Source organism: Danio aesculapii, chromosome 4, assembly GCF_903798145.1.
Source record: "Danio aesculapii chromosome 4, fDanAes4.1, whole genome shotgun sequence".
In the NCBI taxonomy this organism is placed as follows: Eukaryota; Metazoa; Chordata; class Actinopteri; order Cypriniformes; family Danionidae; genus Danio; species Danio aesculapii.
This window is the reverse complement of record NC_079438.1, coordinates 53,997,029-54,013,995: the sequence shown is the minus strand read 5'-3', so window position 1 is coordinate 54,013,995 and position 16,967 is coordinate 53,997,029. Positions and strand designations below refer to the sequence as shown.

The window sequence follows — 16,967 nt, the reverse complement described above, 5'->3', positions numbered from 1 at the left end:
ATAATAATAATAATAATAATAATAATAATAATAATAATAAAATACATCTAAGCATTTGTTTTAATAACTATTTCGATTGCTTTCCCCATCCCCCATATCTCTCACTACAACCACACACACACACATACACACCACAGACGGTTCCTCCCATTTCTGGCAAATAGAAGAAGAGAGACTGAAGCCGGCTGCCTCCACGCACAGGCACATCCCTCTGGCGGATGCGTTATAGTGTTTTCCTTACACTTTCACAGTGAGGAGCGTCTTTTTGAACGGAAAGCATGGCGACAAGACCGGGATTTTACCGGCAAGAATTAAACAAGACTGTCTGGGAGGTGCCAGAACGATACCAGAACCTTACACCGGTTGGATCGGGGGCATATGGCTCAGTATGGTGAGTCCAGCAGGCGAGTTTACAGATTCTACTATGAATAAGGTGTTGCTTATGAATATTAATGACGCAGCCGATGATTAGATGAAGCGCTGACGTTCGGCCACACTAAACGGAGCTAATTCAAAACTGAAGGCGTGGCTCATGAATATTATACTACGTGACGATTCAGGAAGGTTACCAAGCAACGTCAGATTTATTACTTTAATATTTATTAGACAAGCCTTCAGCATAGTAGGATCCGTAACATCGCGTCCAAGAGGAGGAGAGGGTGAGGCAGGAATAAAGCCTGACAAAACAACATCCGGCACGCATTTTAGTAGAAAACAAAATATTGATTTGTCTTTTCTCTCACAATGATTATTTACCATTTAAGAGGATTTTTAAAAATGCATATTATATAAACTATATTTGTTGGCATTGCTTTTCTATATTGTGTCAAGGGCTCCTTTGTTTACTGACATGTGTCAATCATTTCTGCAGCAATAATATCAGCTTGACATAATGTGCTATATATGTAAAAAGATAAAGAAAGTAAAATGAAATCATCTAAAAGCTGATTTATGAATCTGGCAGTACATCAAGAACAAAAACACAGATCTAAAAGATTGCAAAGGTGTTTCTCTGTATATCTCAGGTGGTCAAATCAGCTTTGCTAATATACAGAACACACCGAGGCTTCAGATTGTAGTTAGGTTGTATAAGCAACCTACCAAGATGCCCATCTGTTACGACAATATTGCTCTAGACTACATGCTAGGTCTATTCAGTTCCTGCTTTAAAAGCAAAGACCTTCTTGTAGAGCTACCCGTGCCACACCCCCATCATGTCCATCTGCACTGGAAAACATCCAGACATCTCATCCAGCCATAATGCACTCATTCTGAGAGATTTACATTGCACTGCTCACTGTAGCATCTCAACTACAACATTAGAGCCTCCCTCCTGCTGTGACTGACTGAAACCGTTGCCATGGTGACGCAGCTCCTGGCTTCAGCATCTTCCCAGTTTCACCATGATAACTTATGAATACTGCAAACCTGTCAGTCAGTTTGTATTTAAGCCATTCAGTGCATTGTAACAAGAATGGATGCAGATTATATGCTTAAATAACTGCGCAAGTAAATGTGTTTCTCTTCCACTTCCCCAACTTTTTTTCACAAGTTTCACAATCCTTGTGTAAGCAGTCATTGCAGTTTCCACTCAGCATTACATCCGCAAGCTATTGGTACATCAAGATTGTTATTTTCATTCGGTTTAGTCCCTTTATTTAACTTATCCAGCATATGTTTTGGACAGCGGATGCCCTTCCAGCTGCAACCAATCACTGGGAAACACCCATACACTCTCACATTCACACACATACACTACGGCCAGTTTAGTTTATTTAATTCACCTATAGGTCACGTCTTTGGGCTGTGGGGGAAACGGAGCACCCGGAGGAAACCCACAACAACACGGGGAGAACATGCAAACTCCACACAGAAATGCCAACTGACCCAGCCCAGACTCAAACCAGTGACCTTCTTGCTGTGAAACGACAGTGCTAAGCACTGAGCCACAGTGCCACCGCTAGAGAACTCAGATGGTCAAAATGGGAGTCATGGTGGTATTGGAAGTGCCTCTGTTATGCTTTTTTGGGATTCTTGCTAATGCAAAAATGTCTGCAAGTTTCAAAGTGCATAATAAATGGCCTGAAATGAGTCGTCAGTCTTACTTGACTTAATTATACAGTGCAAAAGCCTGTATCTTTGTTTGCTAAAGGTGGTGTATGTAGGTTTTTGACTCTTCTAAAGCATTAAAATACCATAATATGTTCGCAGATATGATAAGAAACATGTTAAGTGAACATCATTGTTTATCTGAAAACAATGCTGAAGTCAGATATTCTGAAATGTGAGTTACGTGCCGGAGCGGCTGTCTTTGTTTTGGTTCTTTTAACCCGCCCACTGCCAGTTTAGCCAATTATATTTCAGCACTCCGGGTTGCCTTGGTGGAAAACCGAATATTTCATTCATTCAGAAAGGCTCTCAAAGTATGTATCCATGACTGAAATGTGACCTCCGGTGGACAGTAGCAAATTCCGAAATGAGAAGCAGATTTAGACTTCGACATGAGGTTATTAATTAGGGAATATTATAAATATTACAAACTTAAACATTAGGTGAGCTGGTTACATTGTTACAGCATGTCCTAACATCACGCTATGTGACGAGATTTGCAGCGATAAGCAATACAGCTATTTGCACCAGATGAAACTTGATTTAAATACAGCCATTCAGAAGCACAGAATATGCACTCAGTCATGAAATGGTAAAGTTTATAATCTAACTGATACATATTAAACCTCTTTAACATTATTAAATGTAGAAGCTGAATCACTGATACGCGTTGGCTTACATTAGGTCACAGTTCTAAAGTTCAATTTCGAGCGGTTTGTTTTATTTTCCAGATCTGAGGTAAACTGTCTGCTGCTGCTGCTTTCAGTAGTATGGTAAAAAATGTCATGTAAAATGGCATTCAAACTCACATTGTTAGCATTTAACCCTGAATTAAGCACATAAGGTGTAGCTGAGGAGATCATTGTCAGTTTTCTGTTGTTCAGCTGCAAGAAATAAAAGCCGTTTCTAACATATCAATTCGAGTTGTTGGTTGGATATGAAAATATTCCTTCTATCGTGTGCCGTTGCTTTTATATAGAACACAGTTTAAATCAGCCTTTAGGCTCGATCGTCAGACTCAATCCTGTTGGTTGTCAATCTGGCAACCTGTGCTTGTCTTTGTTTTGATCTAGGAATGTAATACCTAGTTCAACCTCTGGGCGTCAAACTTACATACTGCACCTTTAATAAATTTGCACTAGAATGTGGTCTTCAATGCCTACTTTGACCCTCAAGCACTGTAGTTGTAGCTGCAGCCTGGAAAACCTCAAGATGATGATGCACAATATAATCTTAGAAATATTGCAAATATTCATATATACATTATGGCTGCACAATATATAATTTCAGCATCGATATCGCAATGTGATCATTCACAATATTCACATCGCAGCATATGCAGTGTTGAAATTGTACCGTTTGTAATATTAATAATGATTCATTTTATTAACTGATTTAGAACGAAGACTTTGCTGTAATATTTTGCATTTGATTATTCAGTTACTGCTTACCTGAATACTGTTAAACTCATCGTAAAACAATAAAATATTATGCGTTTATTTTGTATCTTTTTCTGTATTGTATTTATTCATGCTTGTAGATTGTTTATTATAATTTATGCAATCTAAAATGATAAATTCTTTCTAAACAGAGATATTCAAGTCATCTGAATATGACTGCTGCCTGCTGCTATTATTACACACATACTAACATAGTTATACTGTATAATGCTGGTTTTCTTCTTCAAAAATCTGTAATTTGTAAATCACTTATGACATATGACACAGCTATCGAGCCATGTTTAAAAAGCAACAAGACAGGAGATACGTAACTACACTATTTTTGATGTGTTTTTGTTTATCCAATTGCTTTTAATGTTTTCAGGTGGACTGAACTATAGCAGTGGAGCACAGTTAATTTTTTTTATTTTATCTTATTTTATTCTTTTATTTAATAATTTTTTAATTAAATTTTTCAAATAAAATTTTTTATTTTTATTTTATTTTATTTTATTTTATTATTTAATAATTTTATTAATTAAATATTTTATTTTATTTTGTTTTATTTTATTTTATTTTATTTTATTTTATTTTATTTTTTATTTTATAATTTTTAAATAAATATTTTATTTTATTTTATTTTATTTTATTTTATTTTATTTTATTTTATTTTATTTTATTTTGTTTTATTTTATTTTATTTTATTTTATTTTATTTTATTTTATTTTTTATTTTATAATTTTTAAATAAATATTTTATTTTATTTTATTTTATTTTATTTTATTTTTTTTATTTTATTTTATTTATTTTATTTATTTATTTATTTTATTTTATTTTATTTATTTTATTGCCTGCACCAAAGTCTTTGACTTCATAAAAGACAAGGAGCACCCAACCTCCATTTGGGACCCTCCCAGTCTCTGACTGATCCTTCAAAAATCTGATTTTTGGTTCGTTTACAATGTTAAAATATTTGTTTATAGCAAGAGCAAAACATGGTTCACTTTCCCTGAAATAATAAGAAAAAATGTAGCTTACTTATATAATTTTTTTAAATGTTGTATCGGATATCGAATATCATTTTATTTATTATGCTATTGTGTATTGCATTTGTCCTCTCCGGTTTCCCCCACAGTCCAAAGACACGCACTAGAGGTGAATTGGGTAAGCTGTTTCCCAGTGATGGGTTGCAGCTGGAAGGGCATCCGCTGCGTAAAACATATGCTGGATAAGTTGCCAGTTCATTCCACTGTGGCGACCCTGATTAATAAAGGGACTAAGCTGAAAACAAAAAGAATGTATACAGTTTTTGCGGCTCGGTGGCTCAGCTGTTAGCGCTGTCGCCTCACTGGTTCGAGTCCCAGCTGGGTCAGTTGGCATTTCTATGTGGAGTTTGCATGTTCTCCTCATATTCACGTGGGTTTGCTCTGGGTGCTTCGGTTTCCCTCACAGTCCAAAGACATGCGCTATAGGTGAATTGGATGAACTAAATCGCCTGTAGTGTGTGTGTGTAAATGCAAGGGTGTATGGGTGTTTCCCAGTGCTGGGTTGCAGCTGGAAGGGCATTCGCTGCGTACAACATATGCTAGATAAATTGGTGGTTCATTCCGCTGTGGGGACCCTCATAAATAAAAGGAATACGCCGTAGGAAAATGAATAAATGTATACAGCTTTTATAAGTGCTTAGAACCCTTAATCCAGCAATTGATGAAAATGGTCAACCAATCACAATGAATGGGGCCATCTCACCAATCAGAATACAGTTGGCTTTCAGAAGGGGAGGGGTTTAGAGATATTAGATCATTGAACAAACTAAAAATATTTTAGTCACTGGGATGTATGTGAATATATAGTAAGGGGTGTCTGAAACAAGGCACATTTAAAACGGCACAATTGGGGTATGTTAAGCGACACTCTCAGTTCCCGTTTTACGTAACTAAAATAAGTGTACTGAAAGACTAAATGAATCTAGCAAACCCAAAGGCATCTAAAATCCCATGGCGTCTTGTGTTGGAAGCTATTACCAGTCTTTCCTTCCCGTTTATTTGGCAGGCTCTGAAAAATGATACGATCCAGCTCATTTCACTGTCAGTGATGCAGATGCCCCACAACATCCGGAGACCACCTGAGACCTAATTATTTCATTATCTGTATTAAAAGATGCACAACACCAACAATGGATTTGCACAGGGGATTTAATTGCTCCTGATTGGATCCCATGTGGACGTGAATGGGTTCAGTTGTTTCTGATAGCCCAGGGATATGATTATAGAGACATTACAGCGTGTTATCTGACACGGCAGGTCTGATTAAGCTATTGTTATGTATTTGTTTAATGATAATCCCATCGTGCTTTAATAAACCATGCAATGTAACAGTCATTTAATCACGGCATCCCAATGCAATTAAGTCTGATTTGTTAATAACATCTTAATTTGAGTATATATTCGGGTGTAACAGAATTAAAGCACGATTAGAAAAATGAACAACCCCTATTCAAATCCCCTTCATTTCAGTCCACAGGAATGTCTCTCTCTCTGTCACACACACAAACACTCCCACAAATGCTTTCTTTCTTTCAAATGAGCTGTGAATTTGCATTGTTCACATTAAGGCCTTTCTATTGTGTGATTATTTGACTTCTTCACAGCAGAGCCGATTTATTTTAAAGGAAGGGGGCTGGGAAGACCTGGAGTGTGGAGAGGTTCAATCAGAGACTGGGAGGGTCCCAAATGGGGGTTGGGTGCTCCTTGTCTTTTATGAAGTCAAAGACTTTGGTGCAGGCAATAAAATAAAATAAAATAAAATAAAATAAAATAAAATAAAATAAAATAAAATAAAATAAAATAAAATAAAATAAAATAAAATAAAATAAAATAAAATAAAATAAAATAAAATAAAATAAAATAAAATAAAATAAAATTAAAAAGTAAAATTAAATGAAATAAAAAAAATTTAATTGAATAAAAAAATTAAAATAAAGCAAAATAAAAAAAATTAATAATAAAAATAAAATAAAAAAATAAAATTAAATAATAAAATTAAATAAAAAATAAAATTAAAATAAAATAATAAAATAAAATAAAATAAAATGCACGATTCACTCTTAAAAGTATTACAAATAAAATGATTATATTCTGCTGTAGCTATAAAACTCCGGTACTTAACTAATCAATATCTATAAATTCCTTCATTATTCAAGTTCTAAAGGCCTGCCAGTGGTTTTAATTTATTTAATAGACTGAAGCACATTTATAATACTGCAGAATATGACTCTTTATACTCTGATCCAATTTATTTTGCCTCTCACCTACATTTCTGAAACCTTAAAATAATTATCCCATCTAATAACTGATACGACTCTGAAGGCAAGACAAATATCCTTTAAGTATGTATTAATTACTTCTATGCCCTGCACTCGTGTTCTACACAGTTCTCCAGAGCATTTGGTTCAGGCGTGTGTGTGTGTGTGTATGTGTGTGTGTAATCGCTTTCATCCAAAGTGCGTTCTGCTATGAGGAAGCGATACCATATTGAAAGGTCAAATTTAACAGGAACATACCAGTCTTGTTATCATGGCTATTAGGTGTAGTCTCAGCAGAAATGGTTTCAGGTTTATGTCCAACAATTCTGACACGTTCTCTCTATCTAGCTCAGCATATGACGTGCGCCTTCGTCAGAAAGTGGCCGTGAAGAAGCTCTCCAGGCCCTTCCAGTCCCTCATCCACAGCAGAAGAACATACAGAGAACTGAGACTGCTCAAACACATGAAGCACGAGAATGTAAGTCCCTCAAGACACCCGCAAAGGGAGTAAACAAATACTGAACGTCCATTCCTATAACATAAACCGCTAGACAGCTAACAGGGAACATTCTTAGATCTTTAGGAAGGCCAGACAGAATCGACGGACATTTATGCTGATTCTGCGCAGAATTTTGTAAAAAAAAATGTGCAGATTTACTGTGTGCGGAATGATTTTGGGAATATCGTACCTAAAAACTTAATACATGGAATAAAAATGAGTAGCTTTTTAACTTTTATTTAACGTTTACAATGCAAATCCACTTATTTGGTAAACAAAGCAAGTCTCTTATATAATATATCTAATAAAAGACAATGAAGAAATTATTACTTTACAAACTGTACATTTTCAAATGAGTCAATAATATTACTGGAATAATTAAAAAACTGAATAAATATAAATGTACACACATTTACACAAGTAAATAAATAAACTCAATGATGGCCTAATCTTTAGTTAAAGAGATCCATCGATTCCATCAATTGATACTCATCCTTAATTTTTTTTTCCAAACCTGTTTGAATTTCTTTCTTCTGTTAAACACAAAAGAAGATATTTTGAAGAATGCTGAAAACCTGTAACCATCGACTTCCATATTATTTGTTTTTCCAATTATCATTGGTTGCAGTTTTTCAGCTTTCTTCTTAAAATTTTAGGAAATAAACTATTTGGGACAAGTGATGAAATGAGTAAACGATGACAGAATTAATGTTTTTTAAACGTTTTTTTAATGTTATTTTACCACATTCAAGGAACATTTTATTTTCTGAGTTACATTTTAGCTTGGATTTGCTGTAACATTATTAGAAAAAATATTAAACTAGTTTTTGAATGTTTAGAGAACATTAAAATGTACATTTCTATAATGTTTGCAATATTATAAAAGTAAACACTGCCTTTATATTTGCATACAATGTAAAAAAAATCTGTTAATTAACAGTTTCAGTTTATTCACGGTTGTGAATTTCATTATGGGATGTTGATCTCTGCTCTGTCCACTTTTGATGTTCATCTCTACAGTTTAAACAAAGTGATTTTTATTGACATTAATAGTTTGAAATAATATAATGTGTAAGAAATAATATACAGAGAAATAAGTCTGTAATATAACAGAAAATGTACTGACAGTTTATTACAAGGTTTTTGTAGCGTCATATACAACCACAACCCAGACAATATAGCACTTTAAACTATTAAACATGGTAATAAACTTCAACTTTTTAAGGTAGAAAGAAAGAACAAGGGGAACACTTTATTTTGATGGTCCATTTGAGTATTAGTAGACGGTCTGCTTAATATCTGACTGTAAGAAACTTTGCAAGTACATGTCAGCTTACACTAACCCTAACCTCAACCCCTAACCCTAACCTAACAGTCTACTTATAATCTAATGAGAATTAGTTGGCATGTAGATGCAATGTAACTTAAATTCAACAAACAGACCATCAGAATAAAGTGTGACCCGATCAAGGTCTCATAATGCGATTCAAAAGCATAAGTAAATGGAGGAAAATATGTATCACAAATAAATATGGATAACTTCTAATTTATGGATGTTTTTTAATAAAGATAAAATAAAGAAATATATAAATATATATTTGGATTATTAGAAAAGTGAACTGTTCATAGTATTTTTTTTATCAGCTGGTTAGACATCAAACATCTGAATCATATCCCTATAGGTCTGTTCCAATCGCTCTATACTGAGATTTATTTGAGGACTACAGCCACTTGAGTCACTCATGTTATATGTCCCTGTCATCCAGGTTATTGGACTGCTGGACGTTTTCACTCCGGCAGCTTCTCTCGAGGAATTCAATGAGGTGTGAGTGTCTGCCTGGTGGCAATATCTGTGCACATAAATATGTCAGTGAAGCCAAATGGGCACATTCGGGGTTTGATTGAAAGCATCTGTACTTGCGGTAGACAAACTAGCTCATGTTTCAAGTGCGTGAGGATCTGCATGTCCTGAAGTCCATCTCTGTCTGTCTAGCTATCTAGTGACCAATCTGATGGGAGCAGATCTTAACAACATTGTCAAGTTTCAAAGACTTTCAGACGAACACGTACAATTCCTCATCTATCAGCTTCTCCGGGGCCTTAAGGTAAGTGATTGTTGGGTTTTCCAGAAACGGATGTTATTATTGTTTCTTAATGGACCCTTTTCACAAGACGTGTTTAACAATCATCAGCATCTTAAATCCTTGAAAGTTTTTAATATTTAGATTTTTTTTAACTGTATGAACATTTATATGTATTTATGTATGTATTATTTCATCTTGGCATCAAATAAAAATAATAAATAACTAATTATTGCTCATGTGGGGTGTTTCTAATGCTGCATCTATGAGGGCAAGAGAGTAAATTTGACGTCGTTCTCTCTTCTGGCTGCCGTTATCAGTCTCACACATTTTTTTCCTTTGTCTGAAAGTCTTGATAACACAATCAATGAGTTTTTCTTTTATTATTTCAGCAAATAAGATTTATAAAAAATATTTGCTGTCCTCTCACATTCACTGCGCTTCAAGTTTACCAACTATGATGACTTCAGCTGCTGGGAAACCCATAAAATGTGAAAAGTGTCCATTGCAAAATGCTTTTTTCATCTTACAACTTAACTTCCTTTTCTCCTCTCAAACAGTACATCCATTCAGCTGGACTGATACACAGAGTGAGTGCTTTTTTTAGTCCACTTTACAGTCAAATTGTTGGTTTTGACCCTCTTTACAAAAGAATGATGCCATAATAACTGAAAAGGGTCTACTTTACAATAGTATTATGAATATGCTATGCCATAATTCATTTTTGTTTTCATGCCTGCAGGACTTAAAGCCAAGCAATGTAGCAGTGAATGAAGATTGTGAACTCAGGGTGAGACACTCGCTTCATGCATTTCTAGTCTATGAACTCCAATTGATAGTTTTTATGTGTCGTCACACCATTAGGGGAACGGGAAAAAGATTACTTGCTGTCTATTAAGTAATGAGCTGAGTAATTTATCTGTTTTTAGCCAAAATACTGGATAATTGTTCAATAAGATATACAGAATTCAGAGAAGAACAACCAGAAAGAAGAAATGTATGGATTTGGACTGAATTATAGCATTATTTCCTTGTACATACCTTTTTGGGATTGGGTCAATGTACATTTATTTTGCACTAGACGTTTTTATCATCATCCTTGGGATAAGGTCATTGTGTTTATATATATATATACATTTTTTTTGGTGTCTTGCCTCATAGTGGACCCATTCCGGGGAAACTACACAAATATTACGGCGGCAATAGAAACATCCAGGGCTTCTCACAAGTCTGTAGAGAGGGGGATGACTCTTGTGGCGTCACACATTGACCCATAACAATCTATGGCAGTGTTTCTCAACCACATTCCTGGAGGACTACCAACACTGCACATTTCCTTGTCTCCTTAAGCCAGCACACCTGATTGAGATCATCAGCACATTAGCAGAGACTGAAAGACCTGTAATGGGTGTGTCAGACAATGGAGACATCCAAAACATGCAGTGCTGGTGGAACTCCAGGAACGTGGTTGAGAAACACTGATGGTTACCTATTAGCTGTCAGTTTGGCTGCTTTTTCTATAGTTTCTATTCTAAGTTGCAGGTTAAATTCAATTGAAGTGTAAATTAAAATGCGAAGACAAAGTATAAACAGCAGAGATAAACGAATAGATCTTCACTACTGGCAAATATTATGCTAAGCAAAAAAAAAAAAACACACACCAAAAAATAAAAGTGACAAGCTATAATGCTGTCCCTAATGACAAAATAACTGAGTAATCGAACAGGAATAGACCTAAGAATAGGAATAGATAAGATAGATGTGAACATTGCCGAATTGTAGCTCTGACAGGGACATTAGGGGTTTATATACTTTAAAAACAGCTGCAGAATATGGATCACAAGTGCCACCAATTTACAGTTTGTGATCATATCTCTGTTTTGTTCTGTTGATGTGTGATCTAAATATTAGTAGCTTGAAGCAGATGGAAATTTGACGATTTGTGCTGCATTTCTATGGACATTCCAGTGTAGCTGCCATTATGGCCAGTTGTTTTTTGCCAGCCAGGTTTCTGCACAGGTCATGTGACTGATCAATAACACATTGGATTTCCTTTTCCCCCCCAGATCCTTGATTTTGGGTTAGCCAGACAGACAGATGATGAGATGACGGGCTATGTGGCGACTCGTTGGTACAGAGCACCAGAGATCATGCTTAACTGGATGCATTACAACCAGACAGGTAAGATAGGCTTTACCTAAGAATCTCCAATGATTGATTCAGACAGACAGACAGATACTCGACAAGCAAATAGTTAATTAAATAAGTATGTGTTTCACAGTGGATATCTGGTCTGTCGGATGCATAATGGGTGAACTTCTGAAGGGGAAGGTTTTGTTTCCTGGCAACGATTGTATCCTTCACTATATATCCTCCTCTTAGTGTGCTTATGTGTGGTTTTTGAGTGAGTCTTTGCTTCCTGTAATGCAGGTAAAGAAGGCAAAGTCTAAGTGGTTCAAATTCAATTATAGCAGCTGATTGTAGGAACATCATTGATAGCTATCCATGTCTCTCCTTTATATACGTCACATTCAGCTGCAACTCTTAAAAACATATGCAGTCATAAAAATACACTGAAAGAATTGGTGTTTCACTCAGAAATTGCTAGTAGGTTTCATTAATAACTGCTAATGAATGGCAGGTAGCACACACACTGCAATAAACGCTTTTCTTACTTAGAGTTTTTATCTTGTTTCTAGTCTAAATATCTAAAAATTAATAAATCAAGAAGCATTTTATTTGTAAAAAGGACTGTCTTGTTATAAGAAATAATGTGTCAAAATTAAGTGAGATTTTCCTTAAAACCAGCTAAATAATCTGCCAATGGAGTAAGCTAAACAATCTTTATTTTCCTTCTGACATTATATTATTTTGCTTACCCAATTGGCAGATTATTTAGCATGTTTTAAGGGAAAAACTCACTTAATTTTGGCATATTATTTCTTAAAACAAGACTAGATGTTTTGCTTGTCTAGAAAATGATTCTTGATTCAAGAAGTTTTAAATGTAAAGTAATCTGTTTTTGCAGTGAATGTAGAAAGACTACTACTTATTTTCTTATAGATGTCTCTACAACAATCTTTTATTTTTCCAACTTTGATGAATCAGTATAGGTGATCTAGATTATTGTATGATCTTTAACACAATCTCTTCAGATATAGATCAGTTAAAGAGAATCATGGAGGTTGTAGGCACTCCAACCCCAGATGTATTAAAGAAGATATCTTCCGAACACGTGAGAAGAGACAAATTGTTAAAATTTTGAAGTCATTCATAAACATTAACAATGCATTCATGCTCTTAACTCAATGCAGAACTTAATATTTGATTTGGGGTTTTTTTTTTGTACTATGCATCTAGGCTCAGAAGTACATCCAGTCTCTTCCACACATGCCCCAGCAGGACCTGGGGAAGATATTTAGAGGGGCAAATCCAATGGGTGAGACTAATATTTCTAGAATATCAAATAATATTAGGAACTATGGCTGCATGATATTGGAAAAAACTGACATTGCAATATTTTGTTTTTCTGTGATACAGATTGCAATAGGAATATAATTTCACAAGATGACTATTTGGGTGGGGAAATCATAATTTTACATTGATTGGGATGGTTTGGTGGGGAGTGTATCTGCATAAAATATACAAAATTATAATATATGAATATATTTTATCATAAGCAATGATGAAAACAATAGAACAAAAGGAAATAAAGAGTGTGTTATTGTTATTGTGCGTTAATTTAGTGGAGTTTAACAGTACTGAGGTCGAGAAATTTAAAAATATAATGTAAAATAACATGGTATAGTCTTCATTGTATAAATAACTAATAATTAATCTTTGTTAATGTGACAAACTATATAATGTCTTGTGTCCAAATTGTTTAATTTCACTTGATCCTGCAATGTGTTTATTGCAGTTTCACACATTGTGATATCGATGCTGAAATGATATATTGTGCAGCCCTATTAAGTCAAATTATCCCTTATGCTTCTTTCCCGACCCACACACCTTCTTTTATTTTAGCGGTTGATCTGTTGAAAAAAATGCTGGTATTAGACTGTGATGGACGGATTTCAGCCAGCGAAGCGCTGTGCCATCCATACTTTTCCCAGTACCATGATCCAGAGGATGAACCAGAGGCACCTCCGTACGATCAGACCCCTGAGAGCAAGGATCGCACACTGGAGGAGTGGAAGGGTGAGGGGGATCTTACATTAAATGTCACCCCGCATCTGCCGAAATGTATTCTTGTATAAATCAAGTCAAATAAATCAAAACTGACCACAAGCAGCCAAAAAAAATTCTTATGGATCAAGTCCTTAAAATCTAAGTGTCTCCATTTGAATAACAGATATCATGTCGGAAATCCAGTTCTAGAATCAAGGGGTAAAGGTGATTTCCAATTGATAAGCACTAGTTTTTTTTGCCAACACTATGCCTTGCTTTGAAGACTCTTGCATTATTTGAGGGAGAGAAGATGTATTTTGTGAGAAGCCAAATATCGAGGGTTAGGCATTTGGTAGTTTACACCCTACTTATATTTCAAAAATTGTCTGCATGTAATTACATCTTTAAATAATTTCTGTATTTACATTTGTAATTATACTGATTACCCTTGCTTTCATCTTAACACAAGTACATTATACTTATTTTTTTATGCAAGTACCTAGTAGTTAAGGCTACATAATACAAAGTGGGACCAATTTTACTGTATTTAAAATCAATGCAGCCTTGTCGAGCTCAAATATACTGAACTTTAATCTCCTTTTCTCCCCCCACAGAGCTAGTGTTTGAGGAAGTAAGCAATTTCAAAGATCCTCCCAATAAACCCGAAAGTCTTCAGGTTGAACAATAAAACTGAGCGGAACTACAATCCAGGACGATATACTGCCCTGTCCTTCTTTCAAACGTGCAAACTACAGGACTGGTGGAAATAAGAACTGCAGTTCAGCCAGAGACGATGACAATGTATTTCCAAGGCATGACGCCCTTCCTGTATGTGGCTGTGTGTTTGTACACTTAAGAGCAAAACATGACTGGTATTGTTGGACACAATGTATTGTAACGTATTACAAAGTGCATGTCGTGTGCGTGCGTGCGTGCGTGTGTGCAGAGTTGTGCGTTTTGAGTGTTTTTTACTTCTTTGATGCGAGGCAGGTTGGTGAAGCAGGGTATGGTGTCTTTCATATGAGACCAAAACAAACTAATAAGCAGGAGAAGCAGGTCAAGCTGGAGAGAAAATGTTTACAATGTTGGACGGAGTGGGATGTGTGTCTTAAAACATTTATATATGCATCAGTGTACAAAAGTCTTTGCATAAAACTGAACCAGTTACATAATCTGTCTTTACTCATTTCAAAGTTCTCTGAATATAGCATACCTCGAATGCATTGTGTGTGTGTTTGCAGCTGATTTGCACGTGGGGTGAACATGAAAAGCTAGAGATCATCCTAGAGTGCACAACACAATCAAAATACCAAATCTTTCATCGCTAGTCAAATCCTTTTTAAAATGAATGACTGAAATGAACTGTTATTGTCGAACGGGTTTACGCTGCAATGGCATATACTGGACAAACAGTATTATAGATTGTTTTTCTTTTCTCAGGTTAAAGGACCAATTTATTGTAATATATATTTCCTGTCTATTTTCTCCAGTGGTTTACGTCAGTATTTATATCTGTTTGGGTTAATCTCTCAAAACTGTCAAGAACAAGCTGGGTCATCTTTCACCACAAAATTAAAAAGGAAATAATAAAATTTGCATGAAGAACGTTACTATTTTTGGTTGTGACATTGTCATGATAGGGACTGACATTATTTTTTCATAGAATCACATTCCCCCAGTAAAAAACATCAGTGTTGATGTTGTATAAATGCTGTTTTAAATATCAGTATATTAATCTGTAATTTACACAAATTCTTTAAAACAAATTCTATTTTTTACATTTAATCTGATCTGTACACTGAAAAATACCAAGCAGTACTTCATCCAATTAAAAATGTGTCTTTGATTTCAGCTTAATGTTATTGGTTTTATTTTTCAAGTAATATAGTTTAAGTTCAAAACATTCATTCATTCATTTACTTTTCGGCTTAGTCCCTTTATTAATCTGGGGTCGCCACAGCGGAACTTATCCAGCATATGTTTTACGCAGGGGATGCCCTTCCAGCTGCAGCCCATCACTGTGAACACCCATACACCACGGCCAACTTATCTTATTCAATTCACCAGGCTAGGGCTCAAACCAGTGACCTTCTTGCTGTGAGGTGATCGTGTTACCCACTGCGCCACTGTGACGCCCAACTTCAAAACATAGTTAAATATAAAGGATTTGATTCACATTTGTTTAGTTCAACTAAGAAATATTTGTTCTGACCAATGTAGAATGTTAAGGTTGCTCACACATGACAGTGCATGCATATTAAACAGAAGCTCAATATGCTTTGTATTTTCTTGGACTTAAAAAAATTGTTTAAGTCAAATGGTTTATTTTTCATTGGGTGATCAAATTGTGAAACCATTACCCTATTTTTTTAATTGGATGAATGAACATTTTATGGGAATTGTTGTTTTTTTTAAACTACTTCTTTAAAATGAGCTAAAACAACTTAATTCTTGAGCTTTTTTGTGGACAACTTAATTGTTTAATGCTTAGTCCACTTAATCCACAGCATTTTTTACAGTGTATTTTTTACAGGGTTCCATACAATTCATTCAGGTTATCCCAACACAAATTGATTAAGTTTACAAATTTAAGTGGATTTAACATTAAACAATTAAGTTAGCCCTGAAAAAAATCTCAAGAATTGTGTTGTTTAAACTAATTTTACATAAGAAGTTTGAACAAGCAGCAAAATCTTTTCTTGAGTGTAAAAGAAGGCTAAATCTCATTACTCTCATTCATATGCATGCATATTAAACAGAAGCTCAATATGCTTTGTATTTTCATGGACTTAAATTTTTTTTTAAAGCAAATGTTTTATATGGGTGATCAAATTTAGATGTGAAACCATTACCCTAATTATTTTAACTTGGATAAATGAACATTTTATATGAATTGTTTTTTTTTTTTAAATCTACTTAGGTAAAATGAGCTGAAACAACTTAATTCTTGAGTGTTTTGGGGGACAACTTAATTGTTTTGTTCAATCCACTTAATCCACAAATTATGGAACCCACGCTGTAAAAAAAGCAGGGTTCCACACAATTCATTCATGTTGACCCAACACAAATCCATTGTGTTAACTTAACAAATTTAAGTACATTTTACATAAAACAATCAAGTTGGCTCTGAAAAAAATCTTAAGAATTGTGTTAAGCTAATTTTACGAGTGTATAAGAAGGCTGTACCTCATTACTCTCATTCTCATTCATATGCATGCATATTAAACGGAAGCTCAATTTGCTTTGTATTTTCATGGACTTATATTTAATATTTAGGGCCAATGATATATATTTTATTGGGTGATCAAATTTAGATGTGAGCCATTACGCTATTTTTTTAATTGGGTAAATGAACATTTTATGAG

General features: G+C 34.7%; 2 protein-coding genes across 2 annotated transcripts in view; one reads left to right on the top strand and one right to left on the bottom strand.

Moving 5' to 3' along the window:
• The window catches only part of LOC130223549 (deleted in malignant brain tumors 1 protein-like), a 76,538-nt gene that overhangs the window by 30,052 nt on the left and 29,519 nt on the right, over positions 1-16,967 (bottom strand). The window lies entirely within an intron of this gene.
• Positions 176-15,272, top strand: mapk11 (mitogen-activated protein kinase 11). The gene is made up of 12 exons (XM_056456109.1): positions 176-391; positions 7,201-7,330; positions 9,118-9,176; positions 9,345-9,456; positions 9,993-10,022; positions 10,175-10,222; positions 11,499-11,613; positions 11,714-11,785; positions 12,588-12,667; positions 12,793-12,871; positions 13,459-13,632; positions 14,217-15,272. The coding sequence occupies exons 1-12, from the start codon at positions 279-281 to the stop codon at positions 14,288-14,290; spliced, it is 1,086 nt and encodes a 361-aa protein (XP_056312084.1). The 5' UTR covers positions 176-278; the 3' UTR covers positions 14,291-15,272.